The sequence below is a fragment of the Mercenaria mercenaria genome, chromosome 3 (genome assembly GCF_021730395.1).
Source record: "Mercenaria mercenaria strain notata chromosome 3, MADL_Memer_1, whole genome shotgun sequence".
Taxonomy (NCBI): domain Eukaryota; kingdom Metazoa; phylum Mollusca; class Bivalvia; order Venerida; family Veneridae; genus Mercenaria; species Mercenaria mercenaria.
Window position 1 is genome coordinate 102,856,614 of NC_069363.1, and position 22,105 is coordinate 102,878,718.

The following is a 22,105-nucleotide window of genomic DNA, read 5'->3' on the forward strand; positions in this document are numbered from 1 at the left end:
TGAAAGAATAAACGGGTTGTTCCACGTTTGTGAAACAATTCCAAAAAGAAAAAAAAAAGAAAGTATTAATTGTATTATTGATATAGATGCTGATGTCAACAACACTTGGACAAATTGCAAGAGGAAAAGTAAGTTGGGAACCAGTAGTGATGGTACTGTTACAATGCTGGTGATTATTCATATCTGGTAACAGATACATTCACATGTCATTTCTGTTCTGGCTACAGTTACATTCAGATATCATTTCTGTTCTGGCTACAGTTACATTCAGATGTCATTTCTGTTCTGGCTACAGTTACATTCAGATGTCATTTCTGTTCTGGCTACAGTTACATTCAGATGTTTATTTCTATTCTGGCAACAGTTACATTCAGATGTCATTTCTGTTCTGGCTACAGTTACATTCAGATGTCATTTCTGTTCTGGCTACAGTTACATTCAGATGTTTATTTCTATTCTGGCTACAGTTACATTCAGATGTCATTTCTGTTCTGGCTACAGTTACATTCAGATGTCATTTCTGTTCTGGCTACAGTTACATTCAGATGTCATTTCTGTTCTGGCTACAGTTACATTCACATGTCATTTCTGTTCTGGCTACAGTTACATTCAGATATCATTTCTGTTCTGGCTACAGTTACATTCAGATGTCATTTCTGTTCTGGCTACAGTTACATTCAGATGTTCTTTTTTGTTCTGGCTACAGTAACATTCATATGTTTATTTCTATTCTGGCAACAGTTACATTCAGATGTTCATTTCTGTTCTGGCTGCAGTTATATTCAGATGTCATTTTCTGTTCTGGCTACAGTTACATTCAGATGTTTATTTCTATAAAGATATAAGAATCTTTCACTGGTTGAAGATGCCGATGTAAATAACTGGTTTTAGGGGAACTGTTCAAGCTGTAATGAAGCTCTGTGGAGTTACCACAAATCAGTTACCCAAGTGCCAGATATATCCATCTGAACTTTCAAGTAGTGATAGATTCTTTTCTTGCATGCTGTATTCCTTAGTTACTACAAGAAATGAAGTTGTAAGATGAGTTTTCCCTAGCACCGGCAAAAATATGGGAAAATCCTGTCGAACATGCAAAAATAGAAGGGCTGTGCTTGTTTTATTTTAGCATTACACAATGATCTGCTGAGACACCAAAAGAGTTGCAAAACAAGAAAGAGAAAAACAAATTGAGGGGCTGATGTAGTGAAGTTCTGCTATCTGTCTTTTAGGACGACACACTGCTGTGTATCTTTCAAGATGACATTGTCTGTTTTTATGGGAATTACAAAGGAGTTCATAGAATGAAACCCTGCAACTTGTGTTTAGTGAAAGACAAACAAGACAGTGATATTTATCTCTGCAGCTTATATAACTGGGAAAAAATCCTTACTTAACAATGCACTGCCAGGATGTTGTAGGACATATTTCGATGTTCAAAAGTTACGATTGCTCCGAACTCAAATTGACAGTTACATATTATTTCATGTTGCATATAGCTCATTTATTTTCATGCAGTTCTTAGTTTTCTTCTCACACTTACTAATTAATATCTTTTTATGTATTTTGCAGATTTTATAAAAGAAATAGCACCAAGTTCACCGTAGCTGTTTATCTTCACAAAAGCATGCTTTGTTTTATATATGGCCTTTTTCTGTATCTGCTATTAACAATGTAGAGTGGTAGACTTTTCGGTTTCTTTAATTAGAAGTGTTTGAAATTTAGAAGAAATTGTATTTGAAAGTAAGAAAATGCTACTTGAAAAGAAAAAATATTTGGTTTTAAGTTATCTTTATTTGATGTGCCTTAAGTTAAGTTTTGTTGAAATGATAATTATAATGGAATAAAATTCAGCATGTCTTAAATTTCCACCTTCTTTCTCTCTGATAAACTGTAATCTTTCGTTCAATTTTGAGAACTCAAAAACAAAAGTATAGAAATGAAGACAGTATTGTAAGAATATCTTCAGTTTGATGATGTTGAGTAGGGAAAAGGTCATATAACTAATGTTTTTAAGTTTTTCCTTCTGCAGGATGCTGAAACATGATGCAGTATGCAGTAACATGATGTCGGATGCTGTAACATAAGAAGAAGAGAAAAGTGAAAGCCATGTTGTTTTAACAAGAACATTTGAAAACCAACATTAATAAATAACTACTAATTTTAGTCCATTAGGAAGATAAATATTTTGCAAAATTTAGAAAATGATTGTTTATACCTAATTTGATTGCTGAATGGACAGATAATATACACTGTGTAATATATAAATAAAGTAGTCTGTGATATATTAATAAAAGTCATGTTATATGAAATGTTCGGTTGACCAAATTATTCCCGAGGTGATCATTATGAGCAGTAGGTAACACTTCAAGCAATGTATTATAGAAGTTTGTTGTTATTATTTAAGGTAATAGACCCGTACTGACAGTTGCCAGATTATAATTTTCTGTATAATATTTCCGTATTCTTTCGGGTTTTTGGAAAGCATTGACCATGACTTTGTGCGTTGAGTTACATTTGTGTCTGAAGAATAACGAAATGAGCCGCGCCATGAGAAAACCAACATAGTGCATTTGCGACAAGCATGGATCCAGACCAGCCTGCACATCAGTGCAGTCTGGTCAGGATCCATGCTGTTTGCTAACGGTTTCTCTAATTGTAATAGGCTTTGAAAGCGAACAGCATGGATTCAGACCAGACTGCGTGGATGCGCAGCTGGTCTGGATCCATGCTGGTTGCAAATGCACCATGTTGGTTTTCTCATGATGCGGCTCAAATGCTTAATGAGAATATGTTGCCCCATTTGGTTAGGGTCTGTGACCTAAATCTACAGTACTTCCTGTATTCCAAACATTTCCCCTAAACCTTGGAAGATCCATCCTACATGTGTGTGTGTTTTGTATTTTTAAATGCTAACCCAGTGACATAGTGTGTTTGGTAAGTGTACTTTGTATTTACTAATAGTTTCCAAACCCAAATACCCGAGACTTGTGTGAAGTAATAATATATTTTGTCCTGTACCATTTATTCTAAAGTGCAGGGTAAAATTAATGCTTTTCTTTAATGTACACATTTACAAAAGAACAGTTGGAGTTACTTTCCCTGTTGCAGCAAAGGGATTCTGAAAAAAAATGACACTGACAGTGTACTGAAATAAAGTTAACTTTATGCTTTCTTAAGTAGCAGCTTTGTACTGAAGGGACAAAAAGTTCAAATTAAATATCTTGTAGATGTGTGATGATCATTGGTTAAAAGAAAGATGATTATCTATTACAGTGCAGGGTTTGTGATTTTCTACGACTTCATCTTATGTCTGGACCCTACAATACAAGCTTGCCGACTGGTTGTCGGCCTTCACAGCTCATCGGCAGTGATGGGAGAACCAACGGTATTGCCAACAGTCTACACGGAACCAGCTACTCGTGGAGAGAGATACAACTATAACTATTCCAATGCTATTATAGGGGCCAAACAACCAGTACCAAAGTGAGACATACGCTTTTGTTACTTTGGGCTTAGGTGGCATCCAAATTTATCATAAGAATTGATGAGCCATCTAAAATTATGACTTGGATTAACTCTTAATGACAGACATGTAAAACGTATTGATTTTTCCATTTGGTCAGTTTCAAAACTGCCTGCAGAAACAACCAGTCGGATGCTTACATTTGGCGACTGGTTTTGTATTGCAAGTTTGCAGAATTCGATCCTGATATTCCTTCTTCCCTACATTGAATTAAAGTAAAAGCTTGGCCCTTCATGGCTGAGTGGTTAAAGTCGCTGAATTCAAATCATTTGGCCCTAACCAATGTTTGAGTCTTGCATGAGGCATAGAATTCTTCATTTGAGTCGGCTAACGGAAGGTTGATGGTTCGACCCTGGTGCCTGCCATTGATGAAATAATGCCTGGAGGAGCACCTCGGGACTTCTGCCATCAATAGCATGAAAGTCACCATATAACTTATAATTGTATCTGCGTGAAGTTAAACTCAAGGAAAATAAAAGCTTTTTAAAAGTTACTGGTAATGTTGATGCAGTGAACACTACTGTTATTAAAAAAAATAAAATCTGTATTACAGATGTCCACCAGAGTCGGATCTAGGCATAGTCACGGAGCTTCAAGCCAGTGGTGGTCCTGCCTCGGAACACGATCGTCACAGTTTGATTACGCGGGCCTGGACAAAGATACCACTGTTTGATAACAACAGTCGCCTTATAGCAGGCAGGTTCAGAATTCCATTGAGAAATGTACCGATTAAGCCTTTCCTTCATGTCAGCCAAGTACAAAGAGTGCCAAAGGTGAGTTATGAAAGAAATCCAACATTTTTTGATAGATTGTGTAAATTTGGCCCAAGCTTAGGAGAACCAAAATGGATTTTATGTCTTATTACCGGTATACTGTGTGTACACATGGGTAAAGGTATGGTTGCATCTGTTTTAACTGAATGTGATGATTATGTACCGAATCAATATCTACTCAGTATTTGCTATGGGAAGAAAATGTTATGTTGTCAGTCTCTTACTTTTTTAAAATTGCTGACCTTCCAAAATATTCTAAGAGTATCAGACTTTAGAACATGGCCATTCTTATTGGTTTTTACCCAGAACTGTGCCAGAGATAATCAAGTGCAACACTGATGTTAATTGTCATTTTATTTTGACAGTTCGGAGATGCAGAGTTATGCTACAGAATTGTGAACATGCGAGACGCAGAAGTACACTCGATGCAGCAGATCTCTGCCGCTAACTACAACCAGTACTCTCATCCTCAGGTATTTAATTATCATAATTGGTTATCATCAATTGATGCTGTTAGGGATTAAAAACCTCTTATGTCATATGCAAATGAAGATAAATTAATTTAACACGAAGATAAACTATTGTAGAAAGTCATAATGGCTTTGATATACAGAGTATCATTAATTTAACCTTTACCCTGCTAAATTTCTAAAATGGACTGATCCATCATTCAATTTGGGCAATGCCATTTATGCATCAAAGGGGTGTCCACTGAAAATTTTTTTTGACTGAGAAGCGAACAGTGTAGACCCTGCTCAGACTGCACGACTGTGCAGGCTGGTCTTGACCTGCACTGGTCGCAAAGGCAAAATATCACTTGCCGCCAGCAGGCTAAAGGTTAATATTCAGTTTTACATCACTTAAGCTATTACTGCAGGTTATGATGTGGATATTTTTTGTATACTAAAGAAATATTTTCTTGCAAGTTTCAGGGTGGGTGGGGTGTGTGTATTTTGCGACCCTGTAGAAGTTGTATTTTTTATGGTCACGATTTCTAAAAATGTCCACATCAGTGCCCTAAAAATTGACATGCATAAATTCATGTATTTGTCTTCAACTTCAAATTTTGTTTCCATAGATACCAGGGGATTATTCCCCTCGGAGAAATATACTTCCAATACAAAGGTACCAGATATTGTGAAGAACTAAATCAATAACTAGTATCTAGATCTATAGGATTGCTTGGCATGTTTTTATGTTGAAATGGATGTATTTATCTTCAACAAGTTATTTTTCCCATTAATTTTGAAAATATAAAATAAAACAGTTAAAGCCATTAAACTTTGATTGAAACAAAGCTGTCCCTATGTTTTGGGATACTTTCAGTCATAGGACACCCCTAAATAATATAAAATAAGGATGAACATAGTCAAAAATATAGCAAAAGTATTGTCATATTTGTTACAGATTTGATGTTGAAGATGAATTACATGTTTTAAGCTTTCTATGTAACTTCTAATAGTCTGAAACAATCAAATGTAACATCACTACAGAAATTATATATTTTTCTCACTTAACTCTGAGTGACAAAATGTAGCTTTTATTAAACAAATTGATACAAGACAATTTAGAACCACAGCTTAGAGTGTGTAGATTTTTCACAGGATCCCTATTATGATATTAGGTTTGTACTAATCACATTGTGGGTGTGTAATTTCGTTGTTTGAAAAATTGATGTATTCCATGTTTTTTGAACAAAGTGTTTTTTTGGACAGCCACAGCACTTCATGTTGAAGAGTTGCTTGTTAGTTTAATTATCAAAAGTATGACCTATAAATGACTTTTATGTAAAACAGTTGCTAAGAAACAACAGGGTTGAAAATGTCAAATAAATCCATCAAGTCTTAGAAATTTCATCTCATTTAAGTGAATGCTAAATAATTATCCACTAGTATGATTAACATGTAGGACAGCTATCAAGCTATGTTTGAACAAATAATGTCAGTGATGACAAGGTCAAATTTTAAAAAAGAGTTTGGTGGAAAAATCATAATCAAGATCATGGTATTGTAATAGGCCGACATCAAACCTACACTTTTCAGTTGTACGCTTTCTGTACATGGTACATGTTAGAAATTCTTCAGTTTTAAACAATAAATTAGCTGGTTAGAAATTCCTCAGTTTTTAAGAATTAATCAGCTGGTACATTTCTCAGTCTTGAAGAATGTGTTGGCACACACACATTAGAAATTCCTCAGTTTTGAAGAATTTGTTGAATATTCATGTTAGAAATTCCTTACTTTGAATGAAAGGTGATTACTATTATGGTATAAGTTTAAACTTAACATAACCTGAATGTTGCGTGCGTCTCTTCTCACCTTAATAATAAGCTTGATGTGAATTTATGATGAAATAATATATAAATGTGTATATGTTACTTTAACCGTGAAGCACTCTAGCACTATGTGCACTGGTTTTTATGACTGTGAAGATTTTTTTTGTGTATTTTTGGAAATACTGTTCAGCATATGAATGCACTAAAAGGTTCAAAATGTTTTTGTTAGTGAAAACATTGTGTGATGTCGCACATTACAGTGTTTATATGTTTATAAAAAAAACATTACAACTCAGCTGAATATTTTAAACAATAGATCTTTCAGTATTTTGGTTATTCAATGATAAGAATAGATACATGATGAAATAATGTGTCACAGCTATGGACACCTTTGCACATGCATTCCGCTTTACATGTTTGTAATGTTTTGGTTTTACACTCGTACTTGCATGTATTTAACTTTCACATACACTGGTAGTGTTCACAGTGGTTTGAAAGCTCAAGTTTCCATGATAAACATCCCCTGCGTTTATTTACCCCTACCCTACTAAATTTCTATAATGAACTTGTCCTTTCAATTTGGACCTAAAAAATGGGGTGCCTACCAAAACAATGCTGACTGAACGGCAAAGAGTGCAGATCATGATCAGACTGCATGGATGTGCAGGCTGATCATGATCTTCACTAGTTGCAAAGGCAGAATCAATTGTGTCCAGCATGATAAGGGTTAAAGCATGAAAATGATGCTGACAGGCAGTTGCAGAGCTACCCACCTTCTTGGTCATGGAAACTTCAGCTATTCACCATATTGTTATAGTGCATTTCTTTACAACTAACAGATATTGTTTGTTACAGTGGATAGTGGAGGCTCCGGAAATCAACATTCCGGTCTATAGTCCCAAACAAAACATACCCCCGCCTCCTACGGCAACCCCTTTGCCCACGCCCAGAAAGCAGAAGAAGGGAAGGTAAAAATGTTGGCACACTTTTGTGACCATTTCCCCCCACAGTAATGATCAGTGTCAGTAATGTCCTACATCATAGTACTCTTTTCGTATAATTATAAAATATAAGGACTAAAATGGAAATGACTGGAAAGTACAACAGACATGTTAAAAATTACTGATAAGCCCTTTCGCTTATACTATAATCTTATGTGAAGTCTTGGATGCTAAAAATGCAATGGTATAGATAGTATTCTGGAAAGAGAAAAATGTAACAAGTTTGAAATCATATTGTGATAATCTACATCAAATTCCAAGTGCATTGTTGGGAAACCTTGCCTAGGCTTTTTCACAAAGTTCAGAGAGTACATAAAGGGGACATTACTGTAACAGTAAATATTTCCTTTCCTGTTTTGGTTTGGGTTGCTTCCCTTTACTCGCTAGTTATTTTGTATCATAGCCTTTTTGTTCAATGTCACTTTCCACTTACACACAGAGCTCAAAAATATTGATGAACATAATAATGTAAGATTCAAAAGGAAAAATGGAAAGCCCCTAAAAAAATATCGGGTTGTGTTAGAATTTATTTTAAGCTTTTAAGTGCTTTGCATGAGGATAAATTCAGGACATGATAATATAATTATAACCCCAGAAACAAAGTCTGGGGATATATAGGAGTGAGCTTGTCGGTTGGTCGGTCTTTCGGTCAGTCCATTGGTTTTCAAGGTTTCAGGACAATGACTCATGAAAGGCTTAACAGCTTTAAATTATATTTGCTACACAGGTATAACATCTTAAAATACATGTCATGTTCGACTTTGAGATCAGTAGGTCAAAGGTCAAAATGACCTGGAACAGTTAAACCATATGGATGATACCTTGAGAGCCTTTGGGCCTAGGATCATGAAAGTTGATAGGTCCAAGGTTGTTTATGACCAGCAGATGTCTCCTATTGATTGAGGTCGGTACATCAAAGGTCATGGTCACAATGACCCAGAACAGTTTGACCTTGACATTGGCTTGCTTAATGTGACAAGGCCATATTGTGGGGATATAATTCGTCACTCCTGTGACAACTCTATACCTTTGTTGAAATAGGTTTAGCTAGTTAGTTGATGTAACTTCGTTCTCTATGAAAAGTATTTAGGATGCAGTTTTTAGCTCAGCTTTTGGAGAACAGGTAGGGATATTGCACTCAGCCAATCTTTAGCATCTTCTGATATCTCTTTATTCATTAGAGGTGGATGTAAACTTCATACCTTGTTCACTGTGATGATCAGATATGCAATGGACAGATTTCGTATGTTTGTTTTGCATTTTGACTTTGAAGTTTTGGGTTAAGATTTTAATATGTAAACTGGTAGCTCTGTAACAAGAGGTAGAAATGGATAGACACTTTAGTTCCCTTGGTGATATGACACAGAAATACACACATTACACTGGTTTGCTTTTTCCTCAAAATTTAATAATGCCTCTTATTTTTAATTTCTCGTTTTCATTCATCTAATTTCTTGTAGTAATAAGGATTTTGAATAGTGAAACCTTGCTGTTCTTTAACAGCTCTTGTAATACAAATCTGTACTGTGGAAAAAATGTCGGAAGTTACAGTTAGTGTGTACATTTAGTAAATGCATATCTGAAGCTAGAAATTTAGCGAAGAAAAAGGCTTTGAGAAATGAGCCGTGCCATGAGAAAACCAACATAGTGGGTTTGCGACCATCATGGATCCAGACCAGCCTGCGCATCCGCGCAGTCTGGTCAGGATCCATGCTGTTCGCTAACAGTTTCTTTAATTGCAGTAGGCTTTGAAAGCAAACAGCATGGATCCTGGTCGCAAACCCACTATGTTGGTTTTCTCATGGCACGGCTCAAATAGGTTTTGTTCCTCCACTTAATTGTACCCAGAATAATGAGTTTTTTCTCATATTTATATAACCATTTAATAGTATATGTATTTTTATTCCCAACTCTTTTCCTTTAAAATTGTAACTAACTTTCAATATTATTTTACTTTTGTTTGTCTGATATGCATATATGATAAGTAAAATTTGCTTTTACTGGTGACATACCAAAATACTAGTGTTTTAAATAATATTTTATGATAAACATTTATTTATTAATTATCTAATGAAGTGCATACTTTAAGCTTTTTCCTGTAAAAAAATAATATTTATTCATTATTTACTGGTTTTCAGCGCACAGCAGGTGCCGGTAACACCCCAGGACCGCTTACCCTCCATCCAACGCAGAGCGCCTCGCTCAACTTCTCCTCCACAAATTATGGCAATCCAAGATATGACACTTGGGTTCCAGGTGGACCGAGTTAAACAGGCCGAGCCGGGGGAGGGGAAAGTTAGACTTACTGCTTATTATGCTTCTACTGGAAAGGTAAGAGGTGATACAGGTTAAAACATGCCAGTGTAAGAAAGAGTAAAGTTAGACTTAATCCAGAAAAAAATAAATTCAATTGAACACATACAATTTCAGTTCATTTTATCATCAAAAGTTCAAATTCTTGATTACATATCCTCACAAAGTAGCTGTCTTGGGTAGCAGGACAAAACTTTTTACCCACAAAATTAAAACGGTATTAAATTTCCGTATTAGAAATGAAATTAGAATTTAATTTATGTAAAAATATTGCAGGTTGTACAATCATCTACTAGCCCTGTCACCTGTAGTACAACGGCAGTCCGCTCCAATTTCAAGTTTGGCTACCATGTTTTTGGTCAACAAGAAGCCTCGTTCCAGGATGTCGAGTACCAGGGTGACATGGTCCTCATTGCTCGCCTCTACCTCAAGAAACGTCAGTCTGATCTCATAGATGATTTTATCATGCCTGATCAGGGTGCACAGGAAGCCTCGTTATATGACGAGGAAACTTGCGTGGCCTGGTCCTTCCTACCACTAGTCCAGTGTGATGAAAGTAAGTTTAATCCTTACCCTGCTATATTTCTAAAATGGACTGGTCCATCATTCAATTTGGGCAATACCATTTATTATTCGAAGGGATGTTCACTGAAAATTTACTAACTGAATAGTGAACAGTGTAGACCATGATGCACGGATGTGCAGTCTGATCTTGGTCTGCACTGGTAGCAAAGGAAGAATCACTTGCCGTCAGCAGGCTTAAGGTTAATTATTCACTTTAGGTTTTATAGTAATTTATTTTAGGTCTATTGTGAAGCAAGTTCTACAACTTGTTTTAATCACTCTCGACACCTCATTCCTGATGGAGTTCATTGCCACGAGGTATGAGAGAAGAGAAACCAGTTTCTCTTTTAATTCTGAGTGCCAAGCAAGGGAGCTACTGGTACCACTTCTCACATATTTGGTATGACGTGGCCGGGGATGCAGATACAGAGTAAATTTACATGGATGAAACTGCATTTGGACAGTATAAAGTGCTGTAAATAATATAACCCAATATCGGCCAATAGAACATTAGGTTATTTAAGTACCTGCTTCTATATCTCAATTCTTCAAAAGATAAAAATTATCAGATATTATGAACGGTAGAGATTTTATTTTTGGTTTCAGACTTGCCTGTAAAAAAGAGAAGAACATTTAATCCCAGTATCATGTCTATCAACCAAGGCACCCACACCATTCCACTGTTCCAACCACCCATACCTGAGCCCAACCAAGTCCCACTGAGTGATCAGCCTTATACCAGGGACTGGCAACGGTATGGAAAAGCAACCTTGAGAGTTTATGTGTTTCAAGGTCAGCCTCGACCAGGGTCATTGACCCCTAGTGATGTGTCAGATATCGAGGATGAAGACACTTTACCCAAGGTGAGGAAATTTTGTACTTTCTTGAATTCAGTTTTAAAAGGAGTTGTTTTGGTAAATCTTAAATAAAAGTGTAAAATTTTGTGACCTAGAACATACGATACAGCTGTACCTCTGTATTCTAACATAGATTCATTTGGAGAAAAGCTCAAGGTTATATTTTGAGGTCAGATGTCACTTAATCATCATTTTTTGCCAGGTCCATTTGCAAAAGAAATTTTGAAGCTGCTTACATTTATTGATAATATTCTGTAGTTGCATCAGCGATTTATTTTTGTCCAAAGAAACATACGTTGTTGTGTTTTCAAGTTTCCATGGTTACCACTAGAATGGAAGACCCCAGTTAGGGCAGTTGTGCACATTTGATAATCTGGAAGCAATGGCATAATGTCATTTATCTGGATTATGTAAAATAAAGCCTGGACTGAAAATTGTTTTATAAATCAAAGGCAACCCATGAGTAAATTTATCAAGACGGCAATATTTCTATCTTTTTAATGATTAAATATGTTAATAAACATTTAAAATGTTAAAAGTTCTGAATAATGTTTTAAAACCTGTAAGTGATGTGTGGATCCCCTCTATCATGGGAAACCCAGAATTTTTTCCTCTCGGAAACAAGAACAAGAGCTGTACATTTTATTTCACCATATTGTAAACCATATGATTTTTTACGAGTGTGAGAAGTTTTCATTAAATTCTACATAGTGGAAAAAATTATGTTAGCGAAAATGTTAACAAATTTGTGATTCCCCATAGACGCCAATTATTATAACTTGTGTGAGGTTCAAACATTTCAAATCGGTCTAGCAAAAAATCAAGCACACATGTCAACTCATTTTTTTTTTTGCTTGAATTTCTATCTATATTCCGAAGTTTTAAAAAATCAGGGTTAAATCAATGCTACATTGTAGGAAATTATTTTATCTAAATGTGCGGAACTACTTTAAGGAACCATTCCAGTGATGTATATATTGATGCTTGTATATTTCAGTTTGCATGGTTACCCCTAGAAAGAAAGACACCAATAAAAGAACCATTTCTGTTAGGAGATGGTTTTGATGTATATATTGATGCTTGTAGATACCTTCCTGACTCTGCGACCTTTACCAAGGTAAACTCGATTGATCTATAAAATACTTTCTGATTGTGACCTTTACCAAGGTAAACTCATTTGTTTTATATAGTACTTCTTGTCTCTCTGATCTTTACCAAGGTGAAATCTGTCATTCAATACTGTACTTCCTGACTGCTACCTTTATCAAGGTTTGTTCTGTGTAGTACTTCCTGATTCTGGGACCTATACCAAACTAATATCAGTTGTTCTGTATAGTAGTTCCATACTTGGGTAGGATCAGTTGTTCTGTATAGTAGTTCCATACTCTGGTAGAATCAGTTGTTCTGTATAGTAGTTCCTTATTCAGGTAGAATCAGTTGCTCTGTATAGTAGTTCCATACTCTGGTAGAATCAGTTGTTCTGTATAGTAGTTCCATACTTGGGTAGAATCAGTTGTTCTGTATAGTAGTTCCATACTTGGGTAGAATCAGTTGTTCTGTATAGTAGTTCCATACTTGGGTAGAATCAGTTGTTCTGTATAGTAGTTCCATACTTGGGTAGAATCAGTTGTTCTGTATAGGAGTTCCTTACACAGGTAAAATCAGTTCTGTATAGTATTTCTTTGGTAAAGTCAGTTGTTCTGTATAGTACTTCCTTGCTCGGGTAAAATCAGTTGTTCTGTGTATTACTTCCTTTCTCGGGTAAAGGGGGCCTCCGTGGCCGAGTGGTTAGAGTCGTTGACTTCAAACCATTTGCCCCTCATCGATGTGGGTTCGAAACCTCATTTGAGGCGTAGAATTCTTCACGTGAGGAAGCCATCCAGCTGGCTTACGGAAGGTCAGTGGTTCTACCTAGGTGCCCGCTCGTGATGAAATTATGTACGGAGGGTCACCTGGGGTCTTCCTCCACCATTAAAGCTGGAAAGTCGCCATATGACCTAAAATTGTGTTGGTGCGACGTTAAACCCAACAAAATAAAATAAATAAATTGCTCGGGTAAAATCAGTTGATCTGTATAGTGGTTCCTTACTCAGGTAAAATCAGTTGATCTGTATAGTAGTTCCTTGCTCAGGTAAAATAAGTTGTTCTGTATAGTGGGTCCTTGCTCAGATAAAATCAATTGATCTGTATAGAACTTCCTTGCTCTGGTAAAATCTGTTGTTCTGTATAGTAGTTCCTTGCTCAGATAAAATCAATTGATCTGTATAGAACTTCCTTGCTCAGGTAAAATCAGTTGTTCTGTATAGTGGGTCCTTGCTCAGGTAAAATCAGTTGATCTGCATAATACTTCCTTGCTCAGGTAAAATCAGTTGATCTGTATAATACTTCCTTGCTCAGGTAAAATCAGTTGATCTGTATAGTACTTCCTTGCTCGGGTAAAATCACTTGTTCTGTGTAGTACTTACTTGCTCGGGTAAAATCACTTGTTCTGTGTAGTACTTCCTTGCTTAGGTAAAATCAGTTGATCTGTATAGTGGTTCCTTACTCAGGTAAAATCAGTTGGTCTGTATACTTGTTCCTTGCTTAGGTAAAATCAGTTGATCTGTATAGTACTTCCTTGCTCGGGTAAAATCACTTGTTCTGTATAGTACTTCCTTGCTCGGGTAAAATCACTTGTTCTGTGTAGTACTTCCTTGCTTAGGTAAAATCAGTTGATCTGTATAGTGGTTCCTTACTCAGGTAAAATCAGTTGATCTGTATACTTGTTCCTTGCTTAGGTAAAATCAGTCGATCTGTATAGTACTTCCTTGCTTGGGTAAAATCACTTGTTCTGTATAGTACTTCCTTGCTCGGGTAAAATCACTTGTTCTGTGTAGTACTTCCTTGCTCGGGTAAAATCAGTTGATCTGTATAGTGGTTCCTTACTCAGGTAAAATCAGTTGATCTGTATACTTGTTCCTTGCTTAGGTAAAATCAGTCGATCTGTATAGTACTTCCTTGCTTGGGTAAAATCACTTGTTCTGTATAGTACTTCCTTGCTCGGGTAAAATCACTTGTTCTGTGTAGTACTTCCTTGCTCGGGTAAAATCAGTTGATCTGTATAGTGGTTCCTTACTCATGTAAAATCAGTTGATCTGTATACTTGTTCCTTGCTTAGGTAAAATCAGTTGATCTGTATAGTACTTCCTTGCTCAGGTAAAATCAGTTGATCTGTATAGTGGTTCCTTGCTCAGTTAAATCAGTTGATCTGTATACTTGTTCCTTGCTTAGGTAAAATCAGTTGATCTGTATAGTACTTCCTTGCTCAGGTAAAATCAGTTGATCTGTATAGTGGTTCCTTACTCAGGTAAAATCAGTTGATCTGTATTAAAGTAGTTCTTTGCTCAGGTAAAATCATTTGATCTGCATAGTGGTTCCTTACTCAGGTAAAATCAGTTGATCTGTATACTTGTTCCTTGCTTAGGTAAAATCAGTTGATCTGTATAGTACTTCCTTGCTCGGGTAAAATCTGTTGTTCTGTATAGTAGTTCCTTGCTCAGGTAAAATCAGTTGATCTGTATAGAACTTCCTTGCTCTGGTAAAATCAGTTGTTCTGTATAGTGGGTCCTTGTTCAGGTAAAGTCAGTTGATCTGTATAGAACTTCCTTGCTCGGGTAAAATCAGTTGTTCTGTATGGTACTTCCTTGCTCTGGTAAAATAAGTTGATCTGTATGGTACTTCCTTGCTCTGGTTGAATAAGTTGTTCTGTATAATACTTACTTGCTTGGGTAAAATCAGTTGTTCTTTGTAGTAGTTCCTTACTTGGGTAAAATCAGTTGTTCTGTATAGTACTTTCTTGCTCGGGTAAAATCAGTTGTTCTGATAGTACTTCCTTACTCGGGTAAAATCATTTGTTCTATATAGTTTTTCCTTGCTCAAGTAAAATCAGTTGTTCTTTATAGTACTTCCTTGCTCAGGTAAAATCTGTTGTTCTGTAAAGTAGTTCCTTGCTCAGGTTAAAACAGTTGTTCTATATAGTACTTCCTTGCTCAGGTAAAATCAGTTGTTCTGTATAGTAGTTCCTTGTTCTTTGACCCTTAATATAAGGTTTGATCTATAAGATACTTTCTGACTGTGATCTTAAGTTGTTCTACATAATACTCGAACCAGCAATGGTTGTATTAAAATTGATGTAAGAAATGATAGTTTCATCAATAATGCTGCTTATCCCTAATTAACCTTGGCCATAGTTAATGTTCTATGGTTTTACCAAATAAATTGTTTCATAAACCAGATTTTATAAAGCTGGGGGAAATAATTTAGTAGGATTTGGGAAAATGTGGATAAGATTTTGAAGTAAGTTCTTGTTAGAGAGAAAAAAACCCAAAGGAAATCAGGTAAAATGAGTGAGTATCTGGAGTCAGCGTTCCAAGGTGTAACAGATTTTACCATTCATACAAAATGATGATCATGCATGGAATAGCGAAATAATATTCATTTAAAGATATGTCAGATGACAATAGATGATCAAATAGAAATATTATTCATTTGTAAGTTTACTCTGTGTTGAAGCATAGCTAAATTTGGAATGTATTTTATTTTCAGGTCGCTGGACGCATACTTGACCGCCGATACGAGTTGTACGGTAAAGACATAAACACTGGTGTAAAGTTAGACAGTGATGTCTACAACCCAGTGTATGAAGAAAAAGTAGAATTTAGAGAGACAAATATACCGCCAACTGCTACACTTCTACTCAAGGTAGTATTATTCCTGTCATTTATTTAATTGGCTTGAAAGTAACTCTAGATTGAAAGCTTGTGACTGTCACTCCAGTCAGCTTTCAGACGGACTGGTACTCATGTGTAACAAAGCATATGCAGTCTGCACTCTGTATTTCGAATTCAAAGAGATCGAGCGTTTAACTTCAAGAAAAAGAAAATTCGACTTAAAATGATATTTTGTGCACGTATTTCCGGACAGGACTTGAAAATGTCTTCGAGACAGCCGTAATTTTGAAATAAGCAAGTTCGAGACATGGAGTTTGAACTGTATATATCAGGACATAGATCCAAAAAGGTTCAGATCCGCTCTCTGTTAAAATGTGTGCCTGACTGCTTATCAATATTTATCATTAAGTGTCTGATAAAAGTAATAGATAATTTCTTTATTACAAAATGTATATGATAATTTCCTTGTTACAGATTTTTACAGTTGATAATTTATTTATCGTAGAAATTTACGATAGATATTTTTAATACAGATTTATACAATAGATAATTCCAAAGAACTATAAAATACACAGAATGGCAACTGGCTGTAATCTCGCGTGATCTCGTGTCAGGGCATGAATCGGCGTTATCTTAGTGAAAACAAACATGGGCGAGCATGGAGTTACAATTTGTACCTTTAAAACTACATTTAGAATATATGTTAACTTCTAAAACAACATTAGTTTAATGTGAAATAGTCTTAAAACACAAAATACACATTTCTTGCCATCAAAAGAAGCGTGGTCATACGGTGATAAATTAATTTACTGATAAATAATTGCTTCCGCATACAAATTGGCGCATGGAGAAAGGACCACTTCTGGCAAACGAGATCTCATTCAGTTATCACAGGATGTTGGCGAGATTTGCTCTATATGCCTTTCAAGTTGCCAGTTTATTTATTTTTATAGCTCTTTGATAATTCTTATTACAGATTTATATAAAAAATAATTTCTAAATTACATATTTTTAGCTCATCTGATTTTTTGAAAAAAAAATGATGAGTTATTGTCATCACTTGAGCGGTTGTCGGCGTCGGCGTTGCCTGGTTAAGTTTTATGTTTAGGTCAGCTTTTCTCCTAAACTATCAAAGCTATTGCTTTGAAACTTGGAATACTTGTTCACCATCATAAGCCGACCCTGTATAGCAAGAAACATAACTCCATCTTGCTTTTTGCAAGATTTATGGCCCCTTTTGTACTTAGAAAATATCAGATTTCTTGGTTAAGTTTTATGTTTAGGTCAACTTTTCTCCTAAACTATCAAAGCTATTGCTTTGAAACTTGGAATACTTGTTCACCATCATAAGCAGACCCTGTACATCAAGAAACATAACTCCATCTTGCTTTTTGCAAGATTTATTGCCCCTTTTGGACTTAGAAAATCAGTTTTCTTGGTTAAGTTTTATGTTTAGGTCAGCTTTTATCCTAAACTATCAAAGCTATTGCTTTAAAACTTGCAACACTTGTTCACCTTCATAAGTTGACCCTGTACAGCAAGAAACATAACTCCGTCCTGCTTTTTGCAAGATTTATGGCCCCTTTTGGACTTAGAAAATATCAGATTTCTTGGTTAAGTTTTATGTTTAGGTCAACTTTTTCTCTTAAACTATCAAAGCTATTGCTTTGAAACTTGCAACACTTGTTCACCATCATAAGCTGACCCTGTAAAGCAAGCAACATAACTCCATCCTGCTTTTTGCAATAATTATTGCCCCTTTTGGACTTAGAAAATCATTTTCTTGGTTGAGTATTATGTTTAAGTCAACTTTTCTCATAAACTATCAAAGCTATTGCTTTAAAACTTGCAACAGTTTTTCACCATCATAAGTGGACACTGTACATCAAGAAACATAACTCTATCCTGCTTTTTGCAAGAATGATGGCCCTTTTTAGACTTAGAAAATCATGGGTAGGACAATATTTCTATTACACAAAAAAAATCAGATGAGCGTCAGCACCCGCAAGGCGGTGCTCTTGTTATATATTGAAATTGATAATTTCTTTATTACATATTACTACAATACATAACTTCTTAATTACAGATGTATACAAAAGATGATTTCTTTATCATAGATGTATACAAAAGATAATATATTTATTATAAATTTATAAAAAAAGATAATTTCTTTATTATAGGTGTGAACAAAAGATAATTTCTTATTATATTACAGATTTATACAATAGATAATTTCTACAAGACACTGACTGTGATAGGGTATGCTACACTGAATGTATTTGTAGAGACTGGGACAGAGAGACAACCCGTTGTTGATAAACCTATGCAAGTAAGTTTCATACACAGTCAGCTTGTTTGATCAATGAAACCTTACCCTGCTAAATTACTATAATGGACTTGTCCATCTTTCAATTTGGACAGTACCATTAACTGTTAAAAGGAGTGCTTATCTAAAGGATACTGACTAAATGGCTCACAGTGCAGATTATGATCAGACTGCACAAATCTGATCTGCACTGGTTGCAAAGACAGAATCAGTCGTGTCCACCATAGTTAAAGTCAGAAGATACAGTCAGACTTGCTCGAGAAACCATGTCTATTTAGAAACTACTTGCATTGAGAGACCACATTTTAGGCTTCCTTTTCATGTTGGTAAACATCAAAGTATGTTGTATTAAGAAACAGTTTGTGTTAAGAAAAACCCCCTAACCCAAACCCTACCCTAACCTCACCCTACACCTAACCCAACCCAATACCCCAACACCCTAACCCAAACCCTACACCCTAACCCTAACCCACACCTAACCCTAACCCATAACCCCTCTTACCCTAAACCCTCAACCCTAACCCACACCCTAACCCAACCCCTAACCCTAACCCTAACCTCACCACACCAACACCTAACCTCAAACCTACCCCACTCCCTTAACCCTAACCCACCACCCTACCCCTACCCCATCACCTCAACCCTAACCCAAACCCAAACTCCCTAACCCAAACCCCAACCCTCAACCCTACCCCTACCCTAACCCTCACCCTAACCCTAACCCTAACCCTAACCCTAACCCTAACCCTAACCCTAACCCTAACCCTAACCCTAACCCTAACCCTAACCCTACCCCTAACCCTAACCCCTAACCTAAACCCACCCCTAACCCTACCCAAAACCTAACCCACACCCTACCCAACCCACACCTAACCCTAAACCCTAACCCTACCACCACACCCACACCCAACCCCTAACCCTCCCCCAAAACCCTCACCTCTACCCCTAACCCTAAACCATAACCCAAACCCAACACCCTAACCCAAACCCTAACCCCTACCCCACAACCCTAACCCTAACCCTAACCCAACACCCCCCCTCACCCTCCCCCTCCTCTAACCCTAACCCAAACCCAACGCCCAAACCCTCCCCTAACCCCCTTCACCCTAACCCTAACCCTAACCCCCTAACCCTAACCCTACCCCTACCCCTAACCCAAACCTCAACACCCTAAACCTAACCCTCACCCAAACCCAACCCAACCCCTTCCTACCCTAAAACCCTAACCCTACACCCTAACCCTAACCCTAACCCTAACCCACCCCTAACCCAAACCCAAACCCTCACCCAAACCCTAACCCTCCCCCAACCCCTAAACCCTAACCCTAACCTAAACCCTACCCCTACCCCTCACCCAAAACCCCACACCCAAACCACACCCCTAAACCCTACCCCACACAACCAAACCCCACCCCTACCCCAACCCCAAACCCCAAACCCTCCCCCAGAACCCTAACCCCAACCCCTACCCTAACCCTAACCCTTCCCCAAACCCTACCCTAACCCTAACCCTAACCCAACCCCTAACCCAAACCCAAACCCAAACCCTAACCCAAACCCAAACCCACCCCCAACCCCCCCAAACCCACCCCCACCACCCTAACCCTAACCCAAACCTAACCCACACCCTAACCCCACCCCAAAACCCTAACCCAAACCTCAAACCCAAACCCACCCCCTAACCCAACACCTAACCCTACACCCAACCCCAACCCCTACACCCCTAACCCTAACCCAAACCCTACCCCTCACCCAAACCCAAATCCCTAACCCTCACCCAACCCCTCACCCAAACCCACACCCTACCCCAACCCCTCACCCTAACCGCAAACCCTAACCCAAACCCAAAAACCCACCCCCTAACCCTAACCCTAACCCTAACCCTAACCCAAACCCTAACCCAAAACCCTAACCCTAACCCTAACCCTCACCCTAACCCTAACCCTAACCCTAACCCTAACCCTAACCCTAACCCTAACCCTAACCCTAACCCTAACCCTAACCCTAACCCTAACCCTAACCCTAACCCTAACCCTAACCCTAACCCTAACCCTAACCCTAACCCTAACCCTAACCCTAACCCTAACCCTAACCCTAACCCTAACCCTAACCCTAACCCTAACCCTAACCCTAACCCTAACCCTAACCCTAACCCTAACCCTAACCCTAACCCTAACCCTAACCCTAACCCTAACCCTAACCCTAACCCTAACCCAACCCTAACCCTAACCCTAACCCTAACCCTAACCCTAACCCTAACCCTAACCCTAACCCTAACCCTAACCCTAACCCTAACCCTAACCCTAACCCTAACCCTAACCCTAACCCTAACCCTAACCCTAACCCTAACCCTAACCCTAACCCTAACCCTAACCCTAACCCTAACCCTAACCCTAACCCTAACCTAACCCTAACCCCTAACCCTAACCCTAAACCCTAAACCCAAACCCTAACCCTACCTCCTCACCCTTCCCCCTAACCCAATACCCTAAACCCTTAACCCAACCCTCACCCAAACCCTAACCCACCCCAAACCCTACCCCAAACCATAACCTACCCCAAAACCTCTAACCCTCAACCCTAAAACTCTACCCCTAACCCTACCCCTAAACCCAACCCCACCCCACCCCCAAACCCAAACCTAACCCACACCCTACCTAACCCTAACAAACCCAAACCCATCACCAAACCCTACCCCTAGACCCACACCCCCTACCCCTACCCCAACCCCTAACCCTAACCCTAACCCAAACCCTAACCCAAACCGATAATGCCATTTCTCGCGCATGCGCAAACATACATCCAGAACGCTTTTATGCATGGCGGAATCTTCCTCTCACTAATACCCTGTCCAAAACATGATACCCTAACGCCAATGTCGCCCATATGACCTAAATTGTGTCGGTGCTACGTTAAACCCAACAAAAAAAATAAATAAAATAGATAATACCCTAACGCTAACGTTATAAGCCTAACCCTAACCCTAACCCTAACCCTTTAACCCTAACCCTAACCCTAACCTTAACCCTAGCCCTTAACCCTTAACCCTAACCCTAACCCTTAACCCTAACCCTAACCCTTAACCCTTAACACTTAACCCTAACCCTAACCTTTAACCCTTAACCCTAACCCTAAACCTTTAACCCTTTAACCCAAACCTAACCCGAACGAAAGCCTAAAGTCGAACCCGAACGCAAACGGAACTTGAACCCAATTACAAACCCGAACTCCAACTTTAACCTAAACCCAGTCCAAATTAGATCCTAAATCTAACTGAAAACCAAACGGAAACCAAAGCGGAACCCTAACCAAAAGTCTGCAATCCAAACCTAACCCTAACTGTACTAAATCCAAACCCAAACCATACCCCAAACTGTCAATTTACAAGGACCCTTACCCCAGAACGACTATATATGCTCAAACCAAAGTCAGACACAAACCCAAACCCAAATCCAAACTGGAATGAAAACCCAAATCTAAACACAACCCTAACCTAGACCTAAACCCAAACCATGTAATCCAAACCCAAAACCAAAACCAAACCCAAACGATAACCCACCTAATGTCAAACGCTATCCCAAACTCAATAGTCAACAGATCTTTTGATATTGCACCAGTCCAAATCAAACCCAAAGTCAGACCCAAACCCAAACCACAATCCTAACAGTAACGAAAACCCCACCACAAACACAATCCAAAATCAAACCTAAACCCACCTCAAACCCAAACTCTTTAATCCGAACACAAATCCAAACTCTAACCCA

General features: G+C 37.9%; 1 protein-coding gene across 3 annotated transcripts; it reads left to right on the forward strand.

Moving 5' to 3' along the window:
* Positions 1–2,714: 2,714 nt before the first annotated feature.
* LOC128555844 (uncharacterized) lies at positions 2,715–18,389 on the forward strand. Of its 3 annotated transcripts, none has more exons than XM_053539545.1 (10): positions 2,715–3,483; positions 4,077–4,296; positions 4,662–4,769; positions 7,427–7,539; positions 9,711–9,903; positions 10,162–10,441; positions 11,056–11,312; positions 12,304–12,423; positions 15,891–16,046; positions 18,231–18,389. In XM_053539545.1, exons 1-10 carry the CDS (start codon positions 3,257–3,259, stop codon positions 18,372–18,374), a joined length of 1,818 nt encoding a protein of 605 aa, XP_053395520.1. In that variant the 5' UTR covers positions 2,715–3,256; the 3' UTR covers positions 18,375–18,389. The 3 variants fall into 3 exon arrangements, with proteins under 3 accessions (XP_053395520.1, XP_053395521.1, XP_053395523.1); XM_053539546.1 differs by lacking the exon at positions 7,427–7,539 and adding an exon at positions 5,375–5,421 and having other exon boundaries at positions 2,716–3,483; XM_053539548.1 differs by lacking the exon at positions 7,427–7,539 and adding an exon at positions 5,901–5,920 and having other exon boundaries at positions 2,716–3,483.
* Positions 18,390–22,105: the final 3,716 nt, after the last annotated feature.